Below are 26749 nucleotides of genomic sequence, written 5' to 3'. Positions count from 1 at the left end.
ACATCCTTAGGCTTCCAGGAATGAGACGATGACCAACTGGGGGCTGGGTCAGGAAGGAATTGGGAATGTATAGCAGGGATTTGACACCTTAGAGAGGAGAGAGATAGGAGAGGACACGATAAATGTCTATAAAGTACTGACTGGTCTAGAGCCAGGAGATGGGGAGCTTCTGATCTTCCTGTCTCTTAGCACGAGAACAAGGGGACATTTGGTGATATTTCAAGGTGGGAAATTCAAAACTGGGAAAGGAAATGCTTTTTCACACAATGTTGTATAATTAGACAGTGGAACTCCCTGCTACAGGAAGTAGTTGAGGCCAAAGAATGTAGCAATATTCAAAGAGAGATTGGACATTCCTGTGGACAATGGGAATATCCAGAGTGAGCATCATTAATGACAGCAGATGCTGGAAAGGATATTAAAATAATCTATAACTGTTACAGACCAGGATGAGACCTAATATGCGGGCAGATTATCCCACATCTGCCATGTCTGGGGTTCTTACACCTTCCTCTGCAGCATCTGGGGCTGGCCCCTGTCAGAGACAGGCTACTAGACAAGATGGACCTTGGGTCCGATCCAGTCTGGCAATGCCTGTGTTCCTCTTGAATAAGATTAGATGGGCTTTTTCTGGCTCCCTCTGGTGCGTCCCTCCTCCCCTTTCAGACACAGTAGCCCCTCTGCTGTCATCCTGGGCTGGTGCACGCTGCTATCAGCCCTTCCCCATTGCTCTCCCTATCTCTCGCAGGCATGTCTGACATTTGGTGAGCTGCAGCATCCTGAAGTCTGTGGTTGATTTCCTATTCCTTCTCAACTCCTACCTGCTGCGGCCTCCTCTGCAGGGGTCTGTTACCCTGAGCCAGTACAAGAGGCTCCTTCACCCCACAACCAGGAGACAGCACAGGAGAGCAGGCAAGGCTGAGATGCTCTGAGCAGCAGTGGGCAGCGCCTGGCCCCATCCATTCCTGTGCCCTCACTCACTCTCCCATTCTTAGCCAATGGGGCACTGTCTAAAATTGAAAGTGTGTTCTCCCCTGCATTCCCTGATCCTTGAGCTGTGTCACTAGTGTCCGTAGGACCCTGCCCACCGCTCCTGTGGGGGCGCGAGCTGTTCCGGAGGTCACAGAGTGTCTCTCTGTAGAGTTCTGAGCTGGGTTATGGCATCTCTGCTGGCATCTCCTGGGACTCGGGAAAGCCCTGGGGCAGATGGGGAGGGAAATGTTTGCGCTTTAAAAACCCTGCTGCCATGCTGATGATGTGTCATTGCTATAGCACTTTAGGATCCATAGCACTTTGCAAAAGTGGGACACGGGGGGGCCTTGCTCTGGGGGGTGATTCGGATACACAGGACAGCAGCTGCAGCTCAGGGTGGCACAGATCTAGGGCGGGGTCCATGTGAAGCTGTCCTGCAGTGGCTCACGAGCGTGAGGACCAACTTCAGGGCAGACTGGGAAGAAGCAGGGCACTACCCCCAATTGGCTGTGAGTTCCATGCTTAGATTTCACTAACCAATTATCAAGTATAAACCCCTCAGGCACTATAACAGCCTTAACCTGGAGTCACAGACAGTCCCATTAGGTCCTCCAATGTATCTCACCTCACAGGTAAGCCTACATTTGTAATAGATGGTCCCTAACACAGATTCACAGCATTATTCAGGTTATTCCCAGTCCCATAGGGCTGATCAATTGCACCTTAGATCTCACACCAAACAGAGCTGGTCTGCCAGCATTACCGTCCAATCTCATCTCACCTCTACCTCTATCTATCCCCTATTAATCCATGCATCCACCCATCATCTTGGTCTATCCATTTATCTATCCAGCCATCTGGGTGTCCAGTTTATGATTTTGTATAGCACCTACTATGGTACTGAGCACTGAGCAAAATAACAATGCGCATAAGCCTTCGAAAGAAGAAAAAGCATTTTCCTCTCTGTCGCTCCAGTGCAATGTAGTAGGGCTCAACATCTAGGACTTTGTCTGAGGAGGATAGTTATCCCCTTCTCACAGTTCTTCGTGGCTGGGACAGAGCAATGGTGCCAACCCCAAGCATTCAAAAATCTTAAACCAGGCCCCCAAAATCATGAGATTTTCTTTTTAAAACATTTTGGAGGTTCTTTTTTTTTTTTGCTTTCTGGTTTCATAGCCTTTATGTCGCATGTGAATCACATCTTCAAGTTTTTCTCTGCAACCGTGAGGGCTAGAAACAGACTTTGTTTTGTTTTGAATGCAAGCTGAGATTCTCATGTAATTTCCTGATTCTAGGAGCTGGGGCTTCAAGAAAACCATCAAAAAATTCGAGATTCACGATCCTGTCCGAACACTGATGGAGCCCTGAGGCCTTGGCATATCTCCTTTAAAGAACATGAACTTACCAGAACATTACAGAGATCTCGAATGGGGAGATGAATTTTGGTGTAAGCATTGTCGTGTGCTGGGCAGGGAGCATGGCTCAGGGTGGGTGAGACTTGCCTGCCAGGCAGAGCTGGTGCAGGCAGGGTTGTACGGGGAGATTTTTGGCAAACCAGTAAAGTTCCTGAAACCACTATGGCTTATTGCTAAAAGCAGCCAAGTCAGCAGGCTGTAAGCTTGACCAAGGCAGGAGGGGAGGGGGTTTTGGGTCCCACAGAAAGAGCAGCTTGACCCACGTCCTTCCTGGTAAGAATTGTGTTGAAGCTGCTAATACATGCATTTTAGAAGAGCAGGATGTGCCCTCAGGAATGTGTCTAACAGGGTCTCAAGGCTGCAAACTCTGGAAAAACCCACACCTGGTTAATCAATAATCAGAAGGAACCTCTTGCTTGACCATTGAAACTGCTTGCTTGACAAGTTTTCTTTAAGGGACATGTCATTCTATTACTAATGTATAAATAAGGGGGAAAAGTTTGAGGTAGTTGGACTCTTCTGGACTCTCCCTCTGGATACATCTTGCGGTCCCCAGCGGCAGATGGGCTGCTGCTGTGCCACTCGAGAGCCACACTCAGCTTTGGTAATTATCGAGGGTTGGGGATGTTTTACTAACCTGTTGTGGACGTGTGTAAGTGCTTGAGACTAAGTAAAGTTTAGCTTTAAGTGAAAGCACTCTTATGTTGCCCTGTTTGTGCCAGCCATCTATCGGTCAGACGGCTGTGTCTCCCCTGATTTATTTCCTGATACTACCTCGCATAGAGTAAAAGTTACCAACAGCTTTGGGTAAAAGAACCCTGGGTAACAGGGTGTGAGCACAGCAAGTGTTTGGGGGCTTGTTAGTTGGATTATGATGAGTCGTTTCTGAGAGGGGGTACCAACAACACAGACACTCAGCCTGACTAATACCGAAGAAGGAGACACGCCCCATATGGCTTCACTTCCTTGCTCATCTCCCTGGGCTTTGAAAGAGAGCTTTCAGGGCTGAATCACCTTTAACAAGCTCACTGCCTTTTGATGCTAGACATTCTTTGCCATTGGCTGAGTGGCCCTTGCAAAGCTGTGGAATTCTTTTCCTGGCTTTGAAACTGTCAAAGACAAACCAAGTCATAATGATTTCCAGCCTGACCCTTGTAAGAGGTCAGGATGGTGGAGGGAGAAACACACATTGGGGGTGGCTTTTGGAAAACCACTCTGAGGGGTCAACACAACCCAGTCGAGTGCTGCAGTGAGCCAAAATGACTGCATCTCCTTACTGAGAGGAGCGATACGGAACTGCTGTGTCAAGGAGTGGCTTGTTATCATCTCTGCAGCCTCAGGACTGCCCTGGTGACCCGTGCTTATGGACTTGTTCCCAGCAGATTGTCGGGTAGCTGATACCCCCACAGTAGGTTCTTGTGGTTTGGGCCACCCCCAGATTGGTCACAGGAGTGTTTCCTTCTCGCTCTCCTCTGCTCTGGGCCTGTGGTCCCCTTTGTTTTCCACTCTCTGTATCTTCGTTCAGAGAATTTCACCACACTCCATAGGTGCTGACTCCATGGGTGGTCTGGGGCTGCAGCACCCACAGAAAAAAAATAGTGGGTGCTCAGCACCCACCGGCAGCCCTGCCAATCAGCTCCTTCCCCTCCCTCCCAGCGCCTCCCACCCGCCAGTGATTAGCTGTTCAGCAGCATGCAGGAAGCGCGGGGCAGGGGAGGGGGTGGAGTGGGGGCGGGGCCGTGGGGGAAGGGGTGGAGTGGGGGCGGGGCCTTGGGGGAAGGGGTGGAGTGGGGGTGGGGCCTGGGGTGGAGTGGGGGTTGAGCACTCTCAGGGAAATCATAAAGTCGGCACCTCTGCCACACTCTTCATTGCCATGCCATAACTCTCTGGCACGGCCAGCCCAGTGCCATCTCTTATTTCCTGTCTGTAACAGGGCCGGCCACCACCCCAGTGCCTCCTCGTGGCCAAGGATGCCTCTCTGCAGCGCCCTGCCCCTATTTCCCCCTTCTTCAGCCTCCTCTACACACTCTGCACAGTCCCTCTGCCAGTCACAGCCTGTCTTGGGGCTGGGTTTTTAATTAACTTAACACAGTTCTGAAAACAAACACAAAAGACCATTCGTCCACCCAGGCTTAAGCTGGGCACAGCCCCTCCTCCCTGAGGGACTGTTCTTTCTCGGGGACCACTGCAAGAGCCCCTCCCAGCAGCTTCCCGCTGCCTTTTGCCCTGGGATCAACACAGGCATGACTTGCCCTGGAATCAGGGCTGGCTTAGCCCCAGGTCTCCATCCCCTGGAAAGCCATTCCTGTTACACTCTCCCTCTCTCCTATAGTGATCAGACCCCACTGATGCCCTAGTGATGAGATTCACCCCGGCTTTCACTGGACTCCCCAGATCACAATGTCTCTTCCAGGTCCCCCTCCAAGTCCCCAGTTCCTGGCCACAGTGCTTGGGTGCCTCAGTACATCAATCCTCCTCTGCCGGTATCAGAACGATACCGTCTCCTGCTTCGCTGGGGAAGTTCATTTGCCCCAAGAGCCAATGCCCGAGGCCTCTGCCCAAGTGTCACTCTGGCCTTATGATGCCAGGGTGACTTTGCTGCCGAAGGGCTGAGTAAAAGATGAGTAAGATCTTTATGATTTCCCCCCATGCTAGTAGATTTAAGCCACAGCTTCCCTTCTCCTCCTTGCTTGTCTGGTTTGCAGCCCATCAGGAACCATTGGCCAGCTGGGAGCCAGCAGGCTGATGCCCCTTCCCTTTGATCTGGGAAGGATGGCCACGCATGGAGCTTGCGTTCCCACAATACTATGACAAACACCATGAGCAAGCAGCTCTCTCCACTCTGCCTAGCTCGCACGGAGTTAGCGTTCCCACGATACTATGACAAACACCATGAGCAAGCAGCTCTCTCCACTCTGCCTAGCTCGCACGGAGTTAGCGTTCCCATGATACTATGACAAACACCATGAGCAAGCAGGTCTGTCCACTCTGCCTAGCTAGGGATCGTCCTGGTGCTCTTGTCTTGCATTGTTCTCGTGGTTCTGTGCCACCCCCGAACTAAATTAGCTGCTCCTGATTAGGCAATGTATCGGTTTTTCCCTTGAGCGCTTCTTTATTTAATTCTATTGTAAGAGAGAACTCATTAAAGCAGCCCCACCCTTCCCAGGGATGAGTGTTTGCTTCCCTGTCTACAGAGAAGCATCTGTCCAGAGCCAAAACGTGCACCGAAGGGTCCATCTCGTTCCACCTGCCCCTGGCCTCCTGTCTGTGCTCCTGCCGGGGCAGTCGGAGCAGCAGAATTGTGGGCCGTGCGTTATCAGCCACGAGAGCAGAGCGGCTTCCTGCAAATTCTCCCTCCAGACCCATGCCTGGGAGCTGCTTACAGAGTAAGAGCTAGCCTCTCTTTTTAAAGCATGCCTCTTCCTTTTATTTTTCACAGGTAACATGATCTTTGTAGCGTTGGACTGGCTGTTAATGAAGGCAGAGGTTTGTCTGCACTCTTGAACGTGAGGTGTATTGTTATTAGCAGAGATCAGCACGACCAGGTGGGATCAGCTATGAAAGTCCTGGAAGATTTGGAGTCAGATGGCATGAAAGTTTGGGGGGAGACACAAGCAAGGCAGAATTACTGTGGATCAAGGCTGAGATCTGAGCATTGGGATTTGCGATAGACACTCAAAAAAAAAACCCAAACCCAACCCGCAATAGGGAGGTGGGATCAGAAATTGAAAATGCGGAGAAGGCGTTGGGGGGTAATGCAGATTCAGCTGGAGACATTTGCAAGAGAGAAGATGGAGGCTGCCGAGAGATCCCCATCCACTGTCCCTGCTACGGATAGACTGGCGGAGAGTAAAACTCGAGAGCAAAGGGACAGCTCACCTTGGATCTTGCTGGGTGCAGAGAAAGCTCATGGCTGCACCATTAGTATTATGCCCAGAGTAGCATAGCTCTGCATGGTGCCTTAGTACAGTGCTTCTCAAAGTGGTGGTTCGCGGACCGGTGCCGGTCCGCGAGCCATCGGCTGCCGGTCCGCGACGAGTTTCCTCATAAGAGCATCAAATAGGATAATAATATGGCACCGGTCCCTGGCACATTGGGGAAAAAAATTGCCGGTCCCCCACATCAGATAGCTTGAGAAGCACTGCCTTAGTAGATACCATGTGTGGAAGGAAGGGATCCCTTCCTTTGAGAGCTTACAGACTAATGGCATCAGCAGCACAGAATCATATCACACTGGACAAATTCTGGGAGCCGGCAGTTGTTATAGCAAGAACCCTTCCTACGGGTTCCAGGAGTGTTTTGCAAGTGGTGCTCTATGACAGTGCTTCTCAACCAGGGGGACGCGTACCTGTGGGGGTATGCAGAGGTCTTTCAGGGGGTACATCAACTCATCTAGATACTTGCCTAGTTTTACAACAGGCTACATAAAAAGCACTAGCAAAGTCAGTACAAACTAAAATTTCATTCACACTATGACATGTTTGTACCGCTCTATATACTATACACTGAAATGTAAGTACAATATTTATATTCCAATTGATTTATTTTATAATTACATGGTAAAAATGAGAAAGTTGGCAATTTGTCAGTAATAGTGTGCTGGGACACTTCTGTATTATTATGTCTGATTGTGTAAGCAAGTCATTTTTAAGTGAGGTGAAACTTGGGGTATGCAAAACAAATCAGCGGCCTGAAAGGGGCACATTAATCTGGAAAGGTTGAGTGTCACTGCTCTATGGGCAGATGAATCAGCGGCATGTTGTCGGCTGTCTTGTCACCCATCAGGAGAATCTGAGCACGAAATACCAGGAGGAATTTGGTGGTTAGATTCACACCCTCAACTGCAGGTGCGAGCCAAGGGGCAGAGGTCTCTCAGTTCTGCTGTAAGCAGAGACCACGTGCCAGGGACACTCCCCAGAGATACTCCCAGAGAGTGATGACTGCCCACCTTCAAGCAGAGCCATCCCTTAGCGCTGCCCGTTAGCCCGTAGGAAGGCCTGGTGGAGACTGGCATTACAGCGGAGATGGTGGGTCAGTCTCTAGACCCTATAGTGTCCTTCCTCCTGTGGGTTCCTTACAGACCCCACTGCAGATTGCTAACAAGTCGGGACTATCAAACACCTTAGGAGAAGCCAGGACATTGCCCTTGGTTGTGCTACCCTGGAGCTGATTGAGTTCTTATGGGCCACAAGGACCTTTGCAAATGGTCCCAGAGGCTCAAGCTAAGCAGTGCAGACCCTGGTCTTTTCAGGGGAACTGTCCACAGCAGCACTTAGCTTGAGAGCTATCAGACAGAGTGCCAGTGGGGCGCTGCCCGGCTGCCCACTGGAGGGAAGGAGAGCTGTGCGGAGGCAGCATGCTCAGCCCTCAGGTGTGCCTGGCATTACTGTGCACAGTGCCCCGGGAGGGAGGGAACCAGGCCTAGCCTTCCCCAGCTGGGGCAAGCTCTGGGAGGTGACTGTGGGGAGGCCAAGGGGGAAACGTGTAGGAGAGGGGAGGAAGTGGGAGGGTACCAAGGAGACCTGTAGGCAACATGAGCCCCAACAGAGGTGACTGGCTGATCCAGGGCAGTCAGCAGAGATGGGTCCAGACTGCAAAGCTCAGCTATGGAGCATTTGTTCCAGGGGCCTGCATGGAGCCTGCCTGAACCTGGGCAGCTTTGCTCATCGTTCTGGAGGCAAGTTCACACGAACACTCCCGCCCGCTGACCTGTGAACCAGGCTCGTCCAGGCCGATTGCTGGGCTGTGAGGCCGCCCTCCCCCTGCCACCTCGAGCGTCATGCTATAAAGGGAAAAAAGACCAGATGGCTGAAAAGAGGAGAAAGTTGCCATAACCCTTAACACAGCGCTCTGTCATTCTGATTTCACAAGCAAGGTTTCGCCACAATCAGCAGTACCCTATATACTGTAAACATAGGCTGACAGGAAGGGGCAGATGTCCAAATCAGGGACTCGGAACTTTAGGAAATGTATCAGAACAAGATGTGTTTTCCTCTAGCCTGTGGAAAGAGGAACTAATGGATTTGTCAGCAACCTGCCTATAAGTACCAACCAGGTATAAGCAAATCGCAGAACCAAACAGGGCGAGGTACCTGTCGTCAGCTGTAGAATCGGGCTCATGGATTGTGGTAATTATACTCTTAACTATAAGTCTTTCTGCTGTCTAGTTAATTAATTATTTAATAAATCCAATCAAGCTGACTGATGCGGAGGTCTCTTTAATCACTGAATAAATTCGAACCTTACTAAAACCATTGTTGGTAACGAATTGGTGGCCCGGATGGGCACCTTGATAGGTAGTAGTGTTTGAGAGCGTATCAGACAGGAATGCTTGGCCTAGTATAGTGGCAGTGGAGAGCTCAGCACAGGGGTGGGCAAACTACGGCCCAGGGGCTGCATCCGGCCCTTCAGACATTTTAATTTGGCCCTCAAGCTTCCGCCGGGGAGTGGGGTCCGGGACTTTCTCCGCTCCAGTGCTCCAACCGGGGAGCAGTGTCGAGGGCTTGCCCCACTCCACGCAGCTCCCATAAGCAGCAGCATGTCCTCCCTCCAGCCCCTATGCGTAGGGGCAGCCAAGGGGCTCCGCACACTGCCCCTGCCCCAAGCACGCCCCCACAGCTCCCATTGGTCAGGAACTGCAGCCAATGGGAGCTGCAGGGGCGGCACCTGTGGATGGGGCAGCACGCAGAGCTGCCTGGCCATGCCTCCGTGTAGGAGCTGGAGGGGAGACGTGCTGCTGCTTCCAGGAACTGCTTGAGGTAAGCGCCACCCAGAGCCTGCACTCCTGACACACACACCCTGCCCCAGGCCGGCTCCAGGGTTTTGGCCGCAGCAATTCGGCGGGAGGTCCTTCGCTCCGAGCGGGAGTGAGGGACCGTCTGCCGAATTGCCGCCGAATAGCTGGACGTGCCGCCCCGCTCCGGAGTGGCCGCCCCAAGCACCTGCTTGCCAGGCTGGTGCCCGGAGCCAGCCCTGCCCCCGCCCCAACCCCCTGCCCCAGTCCTGATCCCGCTCCCGCCCTCCGAACCCCTTGGTCCCAGCCCGGAGCACCCTCCTGCATCCCCAACCCCTCATGCCCAGCCCCACCCCAGAGCCCACACCCCCAGCCGGAGCCCTCACCCCCTCCCATACCCCAATCCCCAATTTCATGAGCATTCATGGCCCGCCATACAATTTCCATACCCGGATGTGGCCCTTGGGCCAAAAAGTTTGCCCATCCCTGGTCTAGCACACTGCAGTGCGCCTAATCCAATCTGAGACCGATCCGTGGGGTCACATGTGTTCATGGCTTACGTCAAAAGCTGAGAAGACACCTAAGATTAAGGAGTTAAGAGAGGGAGCAAAATGGGGAACTAAAAATGCTGCTTGAGAATATGAATAGTGTAAATGTGGCTCTGGCTCAGAATGGCCACGAGGAAAGCTCAAGGAATGTCAGATCGATTGTGGTGAGATTGGGAGATGCTCAAGGAAGTTAAGTTGGTGCAAAGAACCTAAGGAGTTGAGAAGTGCTTCCCGGGTGGCACAGGAGCAATTCATTGTGGCAAAGCAGGGTGTCCCGGGAATCGTGTTAAGTGCTGGAAGGAACAGGAGGACTTGAGAGAGCAGGTTCATGATTGAAGGGGACAAATTGCAGCGTTGAGTGAGAGAGCTGAGGAGTATAGAAAGCTAAGAAAATTAAATGAGAAAGGGAAGGAAAAGATGCAGGAATTAACCACAAACTCAAACAGACTCAGGTGCTCATTAGATGAAAGAGAGAATGCAGCTATGCAGGTCCAAGAAACATCAGTGATCTACAAGGTAATTGTGGGTGGCTGTCCTGAAGGAGAAACTGAGAAGAACTAAATGAGAGAGATTATCTGAGGAAACTACCAGCTTGGAATAAAGATAAAATCAGCCTGATGGTAGATCCAGACCACACCCCTAAAAGGAAATTGTAATGTTAACCCTAATTCAACCAAAATTACTAGTTTAAAAAGGAAAGCATTATGATTTTAGCAAATTTTAGACTGACCCCCAAAATATAGTTGGCTATTGGCTACAAAGCAGGTAAAAATTCCTACTACACGACTGCATGATTTGGAAATTTGAATGTGCCATAAAATACTTTTGGAAATTTGCATATTGGTGTGATTCATGCCCCTCACCCCACTTCCTGGGGGCATGGGTGTGCGTGTCCATGGAATCACATGAGCCTGAATTAAGGGAATGGAAAAAACAGCTCCATTAATTAATTAAAATTAATTCAAATTTTAAGCAAAAGGTACTTAACACGAGATGCAATAAAGTTGTGCGATTGTGAAAGGTTTAAAGGACCTAAATGAACACTCCCTGTCAATACAACCCTATTTAAAAAGGAAGGTGTATGTGAAATGTATGTGTCAAATAAATTGGCTTTCAAAGGATTCCGCTAAAAATCCATTTGCTTCAATAATTAAAGAGCTAAAAAATTTTATTTTGAACATGAAATGGTAAAGGTGAGACAAGTTAGCCTTGTTAAAGTAAAAGTATTATTCAAGTAATTCCTGGGATAATTTAAAGTTAAAGGTATTAGGTCTTCAATTGTTGCTGTGCCTTTAAGTTATGATATTTGGTTCCAAGTGAAAAGCTGACAGGGGACCCTGAAAAGCAAAAGGCAGCAACATCACTTGGACTCTGAGGCTAGCAGCCAACATGTTGCTGTACATAAAGAAGGAATTGCCTTTCCTGGCAGGCACTGTTAAATGGTTTTGTCTGTGAATTGTTGCCCATGGACGCTGGTCCTAAAACAAGACAAATGTCCAACAAAGCAATTAATTTTTGAAGTCCTCAAACCTTTGTTTTATATTTAAACAATGGATCTTGGACTCTGAAGCCGAACACAAGTAACTAATGTCAGCTGGCTTTGTTGTAGCAATGACACCATGCCTTTGAAATAGATGCCCCTTTAAACAAGGCGATACCTGATGTAAATGTCAAAATGAAATTAATAAATGCAAATAGGGGAAAACAAAACCCTACTCACCACCCTTCTAACCTGCAAAGAAGTGCAGGGGGGGAGGGGGGGAGGGTAGGAGAAAAAGTAAAAGGAGGTAAATCAAAGTATTAAGCATATGTATAGAATGCTTTGTTGCTTGCTTATTGTCATGCGGGCTATTAGTTAAATGTTGTTGGTTTAATAAGTTAATAGATACAGGAGTTGTTATTTTTATGCTCCTTGAAGACAACCCTTATTTCTCCCCATCTCCTCTAGAAAACATTTCACTTCTAAAACTTTTGTAAGTAACCCTGTTTCCTCTATTCTTTCTGAACTGCTGCTCAAGATCATGGTGATTTGGCTCCACTGCTTTGTGCTAACTTGTTTATCGGAACCATGGAATATGCTGGGGTCTGACCGTATGGTTCACCAGGGCTGCATTGTTGTGGTTGTTCTCTGGGAAATGATCCTGTAGCAATAACTGATTGCCATGTCACTGCAGCAGTTCCAAAGTCTGCCTGTTACGATCTGTCAGGTCTTTATGAAACACCCTTTTCCAGATATTGTGCAACCTGGGGTTGAAGCAAGAGCCCCAGCCTTGCTCAGCATAAACATGACTGTGACAGAATGCCTGTCATGGTTACTGTTCCAGGTCCTAACCCAATAGCATCCATACCCAAATCATATGCAGCTGAAAGTATGAATTCCTTACTACAGCTGGGTGTCCACCAACCCTCTGTCTCTTGAGACAGATCCCGCCAGTTCCTGCTCTATCCTGGGCAAACCTCACTGAATTAAGTTAAACCTTAAACAATGTTGCAAAATGTTAAAGCTGAGAAAAAAAACTTTCAAAAGGTTTCTACCTATATCTCCCAAGGATAAGCAGTCAATGAAAGTTTATTATCCTCAGAGGGTTTATATAAACTCAAGGGGGCTATATTTTATTTATTTGTTATATTATTTTCTTTTCTACTATGTGTAAAAATGTACTGGATATTAGAATGTATGCTGTGTATAAATATTTGAAAAAGTTTAATTGATATAACACACAAATTAACCCTAAAAAACTTGGGGAAAATTCTGTAACTAATTTTCTTGCTAAAACAAAGTGGTCGGGGGAGAAAGCAGTACATTTTTTCACTTAGAGAGTGAGCACCCCTGTCTTTGCAGTCAACCCCCCTGTTTTAGCAATTAACCCTACAAATGCAGGGCCGTATGACCTTAGCAACCCCTATAGCAGAGAGTCCAACAATCTGTGACATGCAGACACCATACAAATCTGTCACCTTAGTGGTAAGGGATCCTCCAATTCCTGAACCAGCCATGCTTGCTACAATGTGGAAGAAATTGCAACTGTCCCTGCCCCTTTTGGGGAAGTAAATGGGGAGATGCGTGTGAGTGGGGAGGAAGTGGGAGGGTTCCCAGCTTTGAGTATTAGTGGATCTGTAGCCAACATGAGCACCAACAGAGATGACTAGCGGCTTGTTCCTTGTCCCAGCTTCTCTCATCCTTCTGTGTCCAAGTTCACATTAACGCTGTTTAATGCAATCACTGGCTCTGGGCTATTTTCAGATATACAGGCACGCAGGGTTAATGAAGGGAACATACAGAAAGGCTGCCCCATACCTGTGGTAACTTTACAGACGGTTGTCTGGGGGCTAAAACAGGTGACTGGGAGCCAGGACTCCTGGGTTCTTTTCCCAGCTCTGTTGCTGATTCACTGGGTGACATTGGGCAAGTCCCTTCCCCTTTCTTTGCCTTAATTTCCTTATGTGCAAATTAGGGATAATGACACTGACTGACTTCCTGGAGGGTTGTGATAGGTGCAGTTTAGTTTAGTACATGCATCCTCTGTCAGCAGGCTATGCATATCACCAGGGCCCCCCATCATTCCAGCCCAGGCAGCACTCCTAGGCGGTTTCCTGCTCCTTGCCAATACAGTAACCTCTCTGCTGATCCCTACAGACGCTGTGTCCCTTCCTGCCTGCAGGATGGGGGCCATGAAGCCAGCGCTGGCCTTGCTGTCCCTGGCCTACCTACTGCGCACAGCCGCCACCCTGAAAATCTGCGCTTTCAACATCAAGAGCTTTGGAGACAGCAAGCTGTCTGACGAGACCACCGCGGGCATCATCGTGAAAGTGAGTAGTACAGGCCGCCGGGCTCCAGGCTGCCTGGAGTTACGGCTTGGCAGGGGTAAGGGCTGAGGCACTGGCAGTGCTGGTTCTAGGGCCAGCTCAGGAACTCAGCGGCAGCCAGGGATTGTTTGTGTTTGCAAGGTTTTAAAAGGGCCCCGTCTCGGGGATGACAGCAGGCAAGTCCCAGGGGGATTCCAGAGGATTGGGGATTCATTCAGGGGGTCACGGAACTAATGATCTCTCTGCTGGGGAACAGGGGTGGATCCAGGCTGATCACACTGTCCCCCCACACCCTGCTGCCTTGGGACTCAGCTCCCCCTGCCCTTGGATGACCAGATGTCCCAATTTTATAGGAACAGTCCTGATATTCACAGCTTTTTCTTATATAGGTGCCTATTACCCCCACCCCCGGCCCCATTTTTCACACTCGCTGCCTGGTCACCCTACGCCTGGGCCCTCACCAGCTCCCAGCTGGCAGAGGAGCGGCTGGGACTGGGAGAACACATTAGTTGGGCTAGTGGCTGGGGTGGGCAGCCCCTACAGTCCCTGCCTCTGCTCCATATGTCATCATGCTAGGTAACGGGGGGCACTCGCTGCCAGGGCAGGGCAGTGGGGACCTCCCAGTTACTCCAGCCAGGCTCCGCTGGTGACACTTGCCCTGCTGGGGGGACGTTCAGGGCGGATGAGGCAGAGCGGCCGCTGGGATCCTGGATCTCCTGCTGGAGACAGGCAGGGAGCTGATATCCCAGGACCTTGCTTGGTTCCAGCCCTTTACAGTGGCTGTGGGCAGAAAACGACTGTGAAAGGCTGGGCCAAATCCATCCCTAAGGTAACCTCACTGCAGGTGGTGGGGTTACCCCAGAGAGAGCCAGGCCCCATACTGGCAGCCCCTCTATAGTCTCCCTCGGGAGGGGCCAGTGGCAGGGAAGAAAGGCTGGGGATGCCAGGGCTCAGCAGCCAGGTACACTGGCACCTCCCTGAGCCCAGTGTGCCCCTCCCCCATTCCTCCCTCACCCTGGGACAGATGCCACTCGGCTAGTCACAGGGCCCCCTCACCCTGGGAAATGGCTGGAGGTTGCCAGGGCCACCCCAGCCTGGCAGCGAGATGGGCCTTTCCAAACGCCCTTGCTCAGAGCCCAGCCAGCTCAGCGGTTGCAGGGTCAGCTGGCCTGGCCATTCCTCTGGTGCTGAACCCAGCCCACGGCCTGCAGACACGGCCCCTCTGCCTCCCTGACCCCCTTCTCCTCCTCCCCCCCCCCCCCCCCCCCCGCACTGCTAGGAGCAAAGAGACCCACCAGCCAGGCGTCCCTGGCTCTGAGCACCGGGGAAACCAAATAGCACTGAGCCAGGAGGTGCCCAGGCTGTGGGCTGGCTGGGTGCACTGCAATTGCACCCTGCCCAGGGCTCTTTGCAGTCCTGTAGCATGACAGGCAGGCTCAGCTGCCTCCTCTCTGGAAAGAGAGCGACTTTCAAGCCAGAGGAGAGGCACCGCCATTCCTGTGCTCACCTCTGGGGGAAGCCACAGAGATGGGCCCAACCCAGCCCAAATCCGGCCCTGGACTCCTGACTGCAGTGCTCTGCGCTCCTACACAGCGGCTGGGCTCTGGTGTGTGGAGCAGGCCCAGTCAGAGACAGGCTCCGCTGTGACCCAGGCCAGGACCTGGAGCAGGACCTGGGTTTTGCTGCACGGTGCCCCCTCCTTGTCTCTTAGCTCCGAGGGGGTGCTGAGGCTGTGCGTCAAGAGGCCAGGCTCTTCACTATTCTGTGACCCCAGGCAAGTCCCTTCCCCTCTCTGTGTCCCAGGCTCCCCCTCTCGGGGATGACATCCATGCCCTGGTGAGACTGGCAAGGCACAGGCACCTGCTACTACCTTGATTCCCCAGGTTGCAGAGTCGGGGGGCTCCATCCGTCCCCCAGTGGGGCTCTAGCCCTGTCCGTGAGGCTGGCCCATTGCACACGTACAATTCGAATGGCGCGTCCTTCTCTGGGGCTGCGTATTGTACCGTGCCGGTGTCTACTGACCGCAGAGCCCAGCGCTCTGCACCCAGCCCACAGCCGGTCCACGTCAGGGCAGGGAACAGAGCTGCCGTTTGCTCCCGGCTGTGCGCTGACAGCTGCCCCTGTGCCGCCCGCAGATCCTGTCACAGTACGACATCGCCCTGGTGCAGGAGGTGCGGGACGCCGATCTCAGTGCCGTGACCAGTCTCCTGGACCAGCTCAACAGGTAACCTCCGGAGTGGGTGGCAGGGACATGTCTCAGTCCCCATCAGTGATTGTGACCAGAGTCCCAGGGGAGCCAACTGAGGTCACTCAATCAGGGTGAACTGCAAAGAACGGGGCAGACAATCCCCAAAGCTGGTGGATTTTCCAATACTTAGAGTTACCAAACCAGCACAAAACTACTTCTATAATACCTCACTGGCTACCCAGAAGTCAATAACACAGTTCCCTTAAAGCACCCCGGCCTCAGGCCTCCACCCAGAAACCCAAGTCAGATATGATGAGAATTACTGAAAATCTTATTCATCATATAAGAAAGTGCTTAATCCCAAAGGATCGGACACATCACCTCCCAGGTTAAGGGAATATTCCAGATCTTACCCAAATACATGCTACAACCAATTCTTATCCACTGAACTAAAATTTTTTAAAAAAAAGAAGAGAGTATTGGTTAAAAGATCAATATACATACAGACATGAGTACAGTTCTTGAGATTAAATTCATAGTAGAGATGGTGAGTTTTGTAGTTGCAGAGTTCTTTCAGAATGAGTTCATAGGTTATAGTTCAATGTTTATATTCAGGGTGTTCCAGCTTAGGACTGGGATCTCAGCCTTACAACTTAAACTTCCCCTGCATGAAGCATCATGCACGTCAGAGATCAAAAGGATTGGGACCCAAGGCATCTTTATACAGTTTCAGGCCTTCTTGTGATAGCTCAAGTCCTTAGGCAAACAATAGGCACTCAGGCGGACTTTGAAGTGGATCCATTTCCTAAGCATCGCTGGTAATTATCTACACAGATTAACATAAGGCAATTGCCCGTTTTCCATCATTCTCAGGTGATTTGCTATACATTTGAAAGAGAGACGATTAAAGTGATATCCTATGTTTACAGTTCATTTAAATGTTAATATTCCCTTTTGATCTCTGAATCAATAGCTATAGTGACACACAGGAACTCCTGGCTAACATTTACAAGCTATAAGTATACATATACAATTACCATCCCCTCCATTTCTCTAACAATACAGGTTTGCATTTCAAAGTTCTAGCCTATCTAGTATGGAGTGGCCCTAATTACCATTCACACGTCTCTAATGGTTGACTCTGTGTCATTTATCCCGAAGGATGCTTAACGCTTTCTGGCCATACATCACACTTTGTATAAGATTTGTTGCAATTATATAACAGTGGTAGCAACAATGATTTGAATGGTCATATTTTAATTAGACAATGTCACAGTGATAAACGAGGCCATAGAGCAGCCACCAGGCAAAGGGGCTGGCTCCATGCTCCAGGGTCTGGGAGGCCGAATCCAGCCTTGTCAGCACAAGGTCCTCAGCTGGACGGGGCCACGTATGCGTGCATAGGGCTGTGTCAGTGTCAGGAAGGGACTCGTGCCCTGTGCAGCAGCAGGTGGCGCGTAACCATGTGTCCTAGGCCTGACAGTGAGAGAGTCTCCTTCAGCTTCTGCAGTTGGTGGGCGCGCAGAGGGCCCACACAAGAGTGCAGGCTGGAGATCAGCTGTGAAAGGTGCGAGCACAGGGTGCAGGAGCATTGTGGGCTGGCTAATTAGCTGGTATCTGTAGGGAGAAGACCTGAGTGCCAAGTAAGTGCCTAGTGCCAGGACCCTCCTCCGCCCCACACAAAGTGCAGGGCAAAGGGAAGCAGAGGGAGAGTAAAGTGGGGAATGGCTCGTGGGGGACTGAAAGTGTTTATCTGTCAGGTCTGCGCCCAGGGCCTGGTTCCCTTGGCACTTTTGCTGGGTACATTGGGGGCACCCCACTGACACTGTCGGAGAGGGAGGCTCAGACCCGAGGCCAGCCTGTGAGGTCATCATCGCTGTTCTCCTTTGTGTCCCCCCGCAGTGCATCGAAGCATCAGTACAGCTACGAGATCAGCGAGCCCCTGGGTCGGGAGAACTACATGGAGATGTACCTCTTCATCTACAGGTAACGGGGCTCACGGGAGAGGCTGGATCAGCAGCTGCCAGCCCGGAGACAGGCCTGGCTTGCCTCCCCCTGTGTACATCAGCAGCAACTCCTGGGGAACCTGACCCACAGCGTCTGTGGTGCTCCTGGCCTCACACAGAGTGGCCCCTTCACACCTCCTCTCAGGCCCCTTTAAGCTGGCAGGGTGGTGTAGAGGGGTCTTAGTTTAAACAAGCCTGAGGCCCATAGTGTTTGGGCACAAGGCGATCTCATGGTCTGGGGGGAGTGAGGGCTGGGATCTGGGGGTCAGAGCTAAGGCCCTTTGCATCACAGTAGCTGTGTATTTCCATTCTTCTAAACACGTCCGTTGGGCAGCATGTCCCACATGCAGCATTTCCTGCCTGGGCAATATTTGCTTGGAGGATGTCATGGGACACGCACCCCCCATCCCCTCTTGGGGCAGGGTGAGGTTTATTATTTCCCCGCAGCTGAGTCTGTACGATCACCCCTTGTCTTGGGACAGCGTAGCCAAGGGGCAAAAATCAATATGAGTGCCCTCCCTCAGGGCTGTGTGGCCCAACGGCCAGATTTAGTATATCTGCCCTCAGGGCCGCCCAGAGGATTCAGGGGGCCTGGGGCAAAGCAATTTCCGGGGCCCCTTCCATAAAAAAAAGTTGTAACATATATTTGGAAATGTAAAAAATAACCAGTGAAATACATTCAAAAATTAATTTGTAATAATTTGAAAATACACTAAATACATTATTTAAAAACATTAAATGCTTTAATGGTATGTATACATTTGCAGTTACATAATGGGCTGTTGCTGGGTGATGGTGATGGTTGGTGCCAATGGGCTGTAGCTGCCTGGGGGTGGTGCTGCTGTTGCCCAGGGCTGGGTGGGGAGCTGGGATCTGGGTTGGGGGGTGCCCGGCTCACAGGGGCTGGACTCAGGGCTGTGAGGGGATGGGGTCGGGGGGGTGTCCGGCTCAGAGGAGCTGGGCTCGGAGCTGGGGGTCAGGGCTGTGGGGGGGATGGGGTCGGGGGGTGTCCGGCTCACAGGGGCTGGGCTTAGGGCTGTGGGGAGATGGGGTCAGGGGGGTGTCCGGCTCAGAGGGGCTGGGCTCGGAGCTGGGGGTCAGGGCTGGGGGGGTGCCTGGCTCACAGGGGCTGGGCTCGGAGCTGGGGTTCAGGGCTGTGGGGGATGGGGTTAGGGGGGTGCCCGGCTCAGAGGGGCTGGGCTCAGAGCTGGGGTCAGGGCTGTGGGGGATGGGGTTCAGGGGGTGCCCGGCCCCGGCCCCTTACCATGCCGCTTACCCCCTCTCCCGGAGTCTCAGCGCGCTGCATCCAGCGCTGCAGCGGCGTGGTGTTTCCAGAGGGGTCTGAGCTCCCGCCGCTCGCAGCCCCGCCCCCTTACCAGCTGAGACGCCAGGGGGTGGGGGAAGACGGAGGCAGGGGGAGCCTCCGACATACTCATGGAGGCCCCTGCGGGGCCCAGGGCCTGGGGCAAATTGCCCCACTTGCCCCCTCCCTCTGGGCGGCCCTGTCTGCCCTCTCCTTCAGGCCTGTGGGGCCTGATGGCCAGTCAGGGGAGTGAGCCACCACCCAGGGTGGGTGGCAGCCAGGTAGGGGGACCCGGTCCCTCCCTGCTTCACCAGGTCCCAGCTCAGTGCCAAGTATGTTTGCCACTTTGTCAGAAGGGCATCCATCTGAAACACACTGACACCATCCAGCACATTGACTAATTCCCCTGAGCTCCTTCCTACGCTGTCCAGGTGCAGTGGTCCTGGCATCTCCAAGGTATTTGGGCTCCTCAGCCTATGGGGCTCTCAGCAGCTCTGTCACTCCTTGGGCATCCGCAGGAGCTTGGGCATTCACCTGGGTCTCAGGCTAAATCTTTTGTGGACTCCTTAGACATAGTCCGTAGACCACAGGTTGAGAATCACTGCTCTAGAGGACATCAGTATCGGGCTGTATCCGAGCAGTCCTGATGTGTTAAAACCCGAGTCAAATTACAGAGAACAGAGTCATGGACGAAAATGAACAAAATGTATAGTGACCCATTGCTGCCTGAGGCTCTCAGCACCCTGGGGCTGGCTTAGCAAGTAGCTCTGAGATGGACCAAAGGGACCCTACTGCCCCAGACCACCCCACTGTGTTCAAACAGCTGAACAAATGAACTAATGAACAAGGGGCCAGAGCTGCAGCTGGTGTTGATGGGGCAGCGCCATTGAGGGCCGTGGAGCTATATCAACTGACACCAGCTGAGGATCTGGCCCATTACCTCAGGACCAACGTCTCCTGTGTTGACAAGGAAGGTCTCAGCACTGAGGAGCTGTAGCAGCAGGTGATCCACTGGGCATGAGAGGTCTGCCTTCTGGTGACACATTAGGCTGGAGATGTACTGACAAAGCTGCACTGTAGGAGCTGGGGACCAGGGTGCAGCAGGCTGGGATTGAGGGGCACCGGCAGAGCTGTGGGTGGGGAGCCCAGGGCTGGGAAGGTCGGGGGCTGTGGGTCATGATTGAGGGGTGCTGGCAGAACTGTGGGTGGGGAGCCAAGGGTTGGGACAGTAGGGGGCTGTGGGTTAGGACTGAGGGGTGGGGAACCCCTACCAAGCCAAACCCTCTGGCATGAACAGCCGGAGCCCCCTTCCCATCCTCTTACTGACTCTCTCCCCTCCCTGCTGTTTCCCCCCAGGACGCAGGTGGTGTCTGTAGTGGCCACGTACCAGTACCCAGACCCAAGCAACACCTTCAGTCGGGAGCCCTTCATCGTGAAGTTCTCGTCCCCCAACTCGAGTAAGCAGAGCCCGCTGGCAGGAGTGACCCCAGCCCTGCTGAGCCCCCGTCCAGCCCCACACAGGGCCCTACCGCCGGTTTGCACCATCCTGGAGCTCAAGGCAACAGTGAGAGACTCAGAGTAGCCGTGAGCCCCACTGAGCTGGAGCAGGCTGGCGAGCCGCATCCTCGAGTAGGGTGAATGTCTGGGAAGGGGTAGCTCTGAGCGATGCAGGAGCCACGTGCTGGCTCGTGTGCTGCGCTGAGGGGGTGACAGATTCATGGCCCCAGGACGGGTGCATTGTCACTGCCTCCGGCAGGGAGGGACCCGGCCCTCCTGCTCTGGGCTCAGGCCCTGCTGCTGGAGGACAGGGAGACTCTGCTAGGTCTGGGAAGTGTGGCTGTGGGGGTCCACTCCCCCCAGCAGAGGGTACTGGCTCATACAGTACGCGGGGGACTGAACCCTGCAGTCACATTCAGCTACAACCTGGCATATGTGCATAGTGAGAGCTGCACAGGAGGGATGTCATGAGATGCTCGCATCTCCGCTCCAGATTCCCCATTCTCACCCACCCAGTGGGGCACAGGACTCTGGCTATGTTGGCTAATAGGGGACAGGACACTCATGGATGTAGACCAGGGGAGGGCAAACTACGGCCCGCGGGCTGGATCCAGCCCATCAGGGCTTTCAATCCGGCCCGTGGGACTGCCAGCCCCATGGCACAGCAAGTCTAAGGCAGGCTCCCTGCCTGCCCTGGCCCCGCACCGCTCCCGGAAGCGGCCGGCACCACGTCTCTGCAGCCCGGGGGGACGGGGGGACAGAGGGCTCCGTGTGCTGCCCTTGCCTGCAGGCACCACCCCCCACAGCTCCCATTGGCTGGGAATGGGGAACCACACTCAATGGGAGCTTCGGGTGTGGTACCCGCAGGCAAGGGCAGCACATGGCGGAGCCGCCTGCCCCACCCCACCCCCAGGAGCCACTGCCGGACATGCTGGCCACTTTCGGGAGCGGCGCAGGGCCAGGACAGGCAGGGAGCCTGCCTTAGCCCCACTGTGCACTGCTGCCACCCCGGACGCACTCAAGGTAAGCGGTGCTGGGCCGGAGCACGCACCCCAAACCCCTCCTGCACCCCGCACCCCAACCCCCCTGCCGCACCCCTCCTGCACCCAACCCCCTGCCCTGAGCCCCCAAAGCCTCTGCCTTGTGTCCCCTGCCGCACCCCAACCCTCTGTCCTGAGCCCCCAACCCCTTGCCCTGAGCCCCTTCCTGCACACCACACCCCGCACTCCCTCCTGCACCCCAACCCCCTGCCTCAGCCCTACATTCATAGTCCTGCATGCAATTTTCCCACCCAGATGTGGCCCTTGGGCCAAACGTTTTCCCACCCCGATGTAGACGAAGGGAGAGAGCTGAACATGTCCGCTGGGCGGGGGCACTCTTGTCCCCACTAGGTCAGGGTGCCCCAGGGCAGCGCTGCTGGGGGTGTTACTGAAGCTGACGGACAAACTTATGGTACAAGACTGCGTGTGTATGATGGCTCTGAATGTGTGCACACGTGTATGATGGCTCTGAGTGTGTGTGTATGATGGCTGGGTGTGTGTGAGTGTGAGGTGTCTGTGTGAAAGCTCTGCATGTGTGCGAGATGGCTCTCTGTGTGTATATGTGCAATGACTGGGTAAGTGTACATGTGTGATGACTGTGTGTGTGAAAGTTCTGTGTGTGTGCGAGATGGCTGTGTGTGTGTGTGTGCACGCGATGGCTGGCTGGGTGTGTGCACGTGTGTGATGACTGTGTGTGTCTGTGAGAGCTTTGCATGTGTGCGAGATGGCTCTCTGTGAACGTGTGTGATGACTCTGTAACTTGTGTCTCTGCAGAGGTGCAGGAGTTTGTGCTGGTGCCCCTGCATACACCCCCCAGCGAGGCTGTGGCAGAGATCGACGCCCTCTATGATGTCTACTTAGATGTCATTGACAAGTGGGGGACTGACGTAAGCAGATGTATCCGGGTGCAAACCCAGCCCCACCCATGTGAACGTATGAAGGGGCTTTAGATTCACAGCTGTTACGGCCAGAAGGGCCCGTTCTGACCATCCAGTCTGAGCTCCTTCATCGTCCAGGCCAGAGAACCCAGCTCCCTCTCACCCTTGCTTAGAGCTGGGTTGGTATTAACTATACAGTTCCTGTGGAACCCACAGCGTCCATCGGCTGCTGCCTCTGGGCCACCACATTGGCTAGGAAGGAGCCAGCTGCACAGGCGATCAGCTGAGATCTCATTCCCAGAACAGCTGGCTGGGACGCTCCATGGTCTGGAGTCTGCTCCCAGACAGCTCCAGGGTGATGCTGGCATAGTTTCACTGACAGCAGCCTTCCTCACCCCCAGTTAGGGTGACCAGATGTCCCGATTTTATAGGGACAGTCCCGATTTTTTTGGTCTTTTTCTTTTATAGGCTCCTATTACCCCCCACCCCTTGTCCTGATTTTTCATACTTGCTGTCTGGTCACCCTACCCCCAGTGTAAATAGCCGTCTGTGTCTCTGGCTCCATGGGACGGTGGCTAAATGCCACAAAAACGCCCACGTTTCTCTGACGCAGACCATGTGCCATCACCACCTCCTGCAGGCCTGGCTCTGTGGGGCACAGACCGGGCAGTTTATAGACAGACTCAGACTCATAGACTTCAAGGTCAGAAGGGACCATTATGATCATCTAGTCTGACCTCCTGCACAACGCAGGCCACAGAATCTCCCCCACCCACTCCTGTAACAAACCCCTAACCTATGCCTGAGTTATTGAAGTCCTCAAATCATGGTTTAAAGACCTCAAGGTGCAGAGAATCCTCCAGCAAGTGACCCGTGCCCCACGCTGCAGAGGAAGGTGAAAAACCTCCAGGGCCTTTGCCAATCTGCCCTGGAGGAAAATTCCTTCCCGACCCCAAATAGGGTGACCAGACAGCAAGTGTGAAAAATCGGGATGGGGGTGGGGGGTAATAGGAACCTATATAAGAAAAAGACCCAAAAATCGGGACTGTCCCTATAAAATCGGGACATCTGGTCACCCTAACCCCAAATATGGCGATCAGCTAAACCCTGAGCATGTGGGCAAGATTCACCAGCCAGCACTCAGAGCTCCCCTGGTTCCAAGAGGCTGCTCCTGCATGGACAGCCTCTGCTGGCAGAGTGCCAGAGCTCTGTGCCTAGTGCCTGGTTCTGCATCAGTAGCACGTCTCTGGGCGGCTGATGGCTGGTAAAATGCCTTTTTGATGGAAAATGCAGTTTCTGCAAAATCAACATTTTCTTTGGGGAAAAATTTTGATTTTCCTGCAGGAAAATGGAAACGAACTATCTGATGTAGGGTCACGTTGACCCGAAGCACAGGGTTTTGGATTGTTGAATGGCATCAAAACATTTCATTTTGAGGAGGTTTGGCAGTGAACGGCATCTGCCAGCTCTGCAACAGAGCCTCATGGGAGTGGTAGTTCAGGTTCCTCATTACCCATTCTCCCCTATGGGATCTCTGGATGGACTACATCTCCCATGTTACACAACAGTCTCCCCTCTGCCTGATCCATGGTGTGTTCCATCATAGGAGATGTAGTCTGGTCAGGGAACATGGCCCAGTGGGTGAATGGGGGTATAAGGCCCCTGAACTACAACTCCCATGAGGCAATGCAACATCTTCCGCACATGCCTTTTAACATCTGACCCAAAACAAAAGGTTTAGACCTTTCCGAATCAAAACTTTCCACTCCATGTAAAACTTTGATATTTTGACTTTTCGTCCCAATTCAAGACAAAACCAAACAGTGAAATTTCAGCCCTTCCCTGGGATGCAAATTCTGCTTTTCACTCAGTCCTCACAGCGCAGTCCAAAGGGCCCAAAGCCCGTGCTCAGGCACAGAATGCCTAATGGAGCTATTGCCTGCATGCTGGTCTCTTTCGTGCCCGGTCCCAGTGCCTGCCAGCACCAAACACCAGCCCATTCACGCTGTTCCTGCCACAGAATATCATGTTCCTGGGAGACTTCAACGCCGACTGCTCCTACGTCAAGAAAGGGGACTGGGGGTCCATCCGCCTGCGCACCAGCGAGGTGTTCGAGTGGCTCATCCCTGACAGCGCAGACACCACCGTTGGGAAGTCAGACTGCGCCTACGACAGGTGAGACGCCGCCTTTCCGAGCGTTGCAATGGGCAGGCCTCTCTTGGCAAGCGTGGTGCAGCCCTGGGGCCTTAACATTCCTCTGGCCCTGCAGGGAGAGACCCCGGCTCCCGGCACAGGCAGAGACCCACCTGCAGACGGGGGAGATTTCTAAGGGTTCTCTCTGTATTTCCTGGTGGGCTGTTAACAAGTCTCAGAACAGGCAGAGTGGCTTTGGCCTGTCAGGAGAATGGCTGTGTGTGGGAGGGTGTGTGCATGCGTGCTGGGGGAAGGGTCGGCTGCAGCCAGCAGGCCGATCGCGTGGGCAACATGAGCGCAGCACACGGAGGACATGAGAGTGAATGCAGCTGCTGATGGGGATCCTCCGTCTAGTGGATCCACAGAGCAGTTGTGATCAGGACTCACAGGGCATTCTGCCTTTGCTGGCTGCCTGTGCCTGCATTCCCTCTTGTGGCTGAACTAGGAGAGCTCCAGTGAAAGCCTTGGGTGGGGGCTTCTTTGCCTAGGGTCTTAGCTCTTGTTTCTCAGCAGAGAGCCGCTCTCGGAGGCCAGGCACAGACAACGGCAGACGGCATTTGGTGGCCGGGAAAAGAAGGGCTGAGGACTAGCCTGGCACTGAGCTCTCTCTCAGCCCCACTGATACTAACCCCAGATCCCCGGAGTCGGGGCTTTTCCTTGCTGTGTTTGAATCTGAAATGAAAGCCCCTGGAAAGTGCAGGGTTTAACCCTGAGTCTTGTGTTGTCGTGTTCCAGGATTGTAGTGTGTGGCTCCAAGCTGAAGAAAAGCATCAAGCCCAAGTCTGCTGCTGTCTATAATTTCCAACACACTTTCAAACTGGAGGATGCCGAGGTACCATGGGCTGAAACTGATCCCCAGAGAGCAAACATTTAATTCCTTTAGACAGCGAAGCTCTTCCTGCCTGTTAAATTCCAGGGTAGACCCCTGGCTATGTGGGACAGTCATACTAGGGGCATCCTTAAGGACCAGACAGGGCCTCTGGCCAGACCCAAGCATCCTCGTTTATAAAACATTTTGAAACAATGACAGGGATGTCTGCAACTCAGCCAGGAAAAGGTGAGCTCTCAAGGTTTTATCATTGGGAGTTTTGGATGCCTGCAGCTCTCACAAGTGATGAAGCAAACAGGTCACCGATGAGCTCCGTACACCACAGCTCCCCGCCCCACTCTCTGTGTGCGCTCCATGCTAGCCCAGCAGCATCCGAGAGTTGTTGCAAAGGTGGTGGGAACTATTTTTTACATCCCTTCCCGGGTAGGTGTCTTTAGTGGCCAGGAGTTCATAGCTATACAGGGCACCATAGATAAGGAAAACAATAACTAGTGCATTTAAAACTTCTCTAAACAAGCTCTTCTCTCCCTAGAAACATACAGCTTGAAAGTCAGGGGTGTCAGGCCCTTCCCCTAGGAACCTCCAGCTTGGGGACAGTTCTAGCTCTGTAAGGCTAAGGGAGATCTTCACCCTTTCTGAGACCCAGCCGGGGATGTTGCCAGTCTCGAGGTTGGGCAAGGGAAAGGCCCCTGGGAAGGTTACTCGCTGCACGTCACCAGGTGGATCTAAGCTGGCAGCGCTGTTACACTGTGTCCCTACTTGCTGTTCCCATGCAGGCCCTGGCTGTCAGCGACCATTTCCCCGTGGAGGTGATGCTGAAGGCTCAGTGAAGCTCCAGGCTGCCTTCACCAGCACCTGCTCAGAATCCTCTCCCTCTGCAGCAGTGGAGCCTGGCTGCCCAGCCCCACTAACTGTAACTATCAGCCCAAAAGGACCCTCAGCACCAGCATTTGCCATGCCTTCAGTACAACTGCATTGGCCGAACCAGCCCTCCTCGTACAGTCAAGGTTTAAGTCAATGCCACGTTAGCAAAAGATGCCGGCGTGGCAGCCCTGATGCCTGATGTCCTTACCCACAGGACAGCCAGCACAAGCAGCTGGCAGGCCCATCTGCCACCCATCATAGCCTGGCTCTGCAGCAGCCCAATTGTAAGCAGGGTTCAATCTACCAGGCCCATTCAGCCCTCGGCAGCACCCTCCATCTATCAGAGCACAATGACCGTCAGCTACTATGAACCTGGGCTGGACTCCAACTGCAGCCTGATTTCTAAGCAATACTTGCCTGGAAGGATGCACTTGGTCCAAAATTACTGTATGCATAAACACTGTAACTTGTGGCAT

General features: G+C 52.9%; 1 protein-coding gene across 1 annotated transcript; it reads left to right on the top strand.

The window, feature by feature from the left end:
- The first annotated feature begins 5751 nt into the window (after positions 1 to 5751).
- Positions 5752 to 26239, top strand: LOC135884865 (deoxyribonuclease-1-like 2). The gene is made up of 9 exons (XM_065412424.1): positions 5752 to 5773; positions 13306 to 13478; positions 15611 to 15699; positions 17566 to 17649; positions 20329 to 20429; positions 22284 to 22396; positions 24408 to 24562; positions 25316 to 25412; positions 26186 to 26239. The coding sequence occupies exons 1-9, from the start codon at positions 5752 to 5754 to the stop codon at positions 26237 to 26239; spliced, it is 888 nt and encodes a 295-aa protein (XP_065268496.1).
- Positions 26240 to 26749: the final 510 nt, after the last annotated feature.

This window comes from Emys orbicularis, chromosome 10 (assembly GCF_028017835.1).
Source record: "Emys orbicularis isolate rEmyOrb1 chromosome 10, rEmyOrb1.hap1, whole genome shotgun sequence".
In the NCBI taxonomy this organism is placed as follows: domain Eukaryota; kingdom Metazoa; phylum Chordata; order Testudines; family Emydidae; genus Emys; species Emys orbicularis.
The sequence above is the reverse complement of the archived record's forward strand: the minus strand, read 5'-3'. Positions and strand labels throughout refer to the sequence as shown.